The 1,755-nt window shown below is 31.5% G+C and overlaps 1 protein-coding gene across 1 annotated transcript in view; it reads left to right on the forward strand.

The window, feature by feature from the left end:
- Positions 1–1,755, forward strand: part of LOC107561245 (myotrophin) — a 13,448-nt gene that overhangs the window by 2,929 nt on the left and 8,764 nt on the right. Inside the window, exon 2 of the mRNA XM_016245632.1 lies at positions 1,451–1,564. Coding sequence (XP_016101118.1) covers positions 1,451–1,564 — 114 coding nt within the window. The remainder of the gene's footprint in view (positions 1–1,450; positions 1,565–1,755) is intronic.

The following is a 1,755-nucleotide window of genomic DNA, read 5'->3' on the forward strand; positions in this document are numbered from 1 at the left end:
TGTGTGTGTGTGTGTGTGTGTGTGTGTGTGTGTGTGTGGTTTGAGGATGTGGGCAGGAAACCGCAGGTGCTTTGAGCTCCAGCATCTGAATGGAGAGTCGTGTGGTTCAGCGCTTCAGAATATTTCACCTTCATCACTTTAGCCATCAGATGAGATCAGATGATCTGGACTCGTTCAGTGTTTTGTCATCTGTGTGTGTGTGTGTGATCTGTTTAGCTCAGCGGTTTACACTCACAGCAGGTTCACATGATGGTTTGCTGTGTGAATGTGCTCATCATCAGACTTAAGGAATAAAAGCCTTGAGGTTCGTGTTATATACTCACAGCTAGATACGAGTCACAACACATAGTGGAGTGATTATTACATAATGTTAAAGGCACAAATAGTGTAAAAAAAGTGTCAAAACAGAGCAAAAGCAGTGCTTCCCTAAGAAATATATTTATTTTAAAGAAATAAACATCCTCTGAACAATTGAGTAAGGTCTAATAGATGACTTCAGATGATCAGGTGATGTCGTATGCTTGTTTTGTAATTTTTATGGATTAAATAAACATCTATTTATGTCTATTTTGGGATAAGTCAGTGAACGAAATACTGCAAAAACAGCATCAAAGTTTAAAACATAATACTACTAAATTACGTTATTAAAATTATATGAAATAATATTTAAACTCTGTTTAAGAATTTCTATGATAACATACATAATATTATTATTATTATTGTTTGCTATTAAATTTACCATAAAATTATATTACTGCTAGGGATGCACCGATATGAAAATTTTGGCCGATACCGATAAACTGCATATTTAATATTATTTTTATTATAATGTATTTCATATTATTAAATATTATTTTATTGCTATAATAGTTAATACTGATAATAAACTATTTATATAATTATATTTAAGAATATAATGTTATTTAATGACTAAAGTATCCTAAACCATATAAAAAAAATTTAAAAGGATGTGTAATTATTCAATTGAACATTGAATTATTGAATATCCAATATAATTATTTTGAATAATAAATATTATTATTAAATATATATACTAAAGACAATTTTCTACCCCATTGGGGATTGACAATAAAGCTTTTGAATTGAATTGAAATTATTTAATAATGAACCCTAACCCCATTAGATAATATAATATAATTTAATATTATTATATAATAAATAATTATTAAAATAAAATATTATTATTAAATATTATTTAATGGTGAATGCTAACCCCATTAGATAATGTAATTCAATATTATTATTATTATAATAACAAATAAAGAAATAATTTTAAAATAATAAACTATTTCTATAATTATATTGAATAATATTATTGAATATTCTAGCCATTATTTATAATGACTAAAGTTTCCTAAATTGTATAAAATATGAACTTAAAGCGTGTGTGTTACTGTAATGTAACGGTGTGCTGTGTGTTGTTGTGCAGGCTGAGGATGTGAACAGGACTCTGGAAGGAGGCCGCAAGCCGCTTCATTACGCTGCAGACAGCGGGCAGGCCGAGATGCTGGAGTTTCTGCTGTCTAAAGGAGCCGATGTGAACGTAACTGTCCTCCTGCTGTTATTCTCCAGCTGTGTGTGTGTGTGTCTGTCTGTCTGTCTGTCTGTGTGTCAGTGTGTGTGTGGGCGTTTGTGTCTGTGTGTGTTTGTGTCTGTGTGTGTGTGTGTGTGTGTGCGTCTGTCTGTGTGTGGGTGTTTGTGTCTGTGTGTGTGTGTGTGTGTCTGTGAGTGAGT

Source organism: Sinocyclocheilus grahami, unplaced genomic scaffold (assembly GCF_001515645.1).
Source record: "Sinocyclocheilus grahami isolate Dianchi unplaced genomic scaffold, SAMN03320097.WGS_v1.1 scaffold761.1, whole genome shotgun sequence".
Taxonomy (NCBI): domain Eukaryota; kingdom Metazoa; phylum Chordata; class Actinopteri; order Cypriniformes; family Cyprinidae; genus Sinocyclocheilus; species Sinocyclocheilus grahami.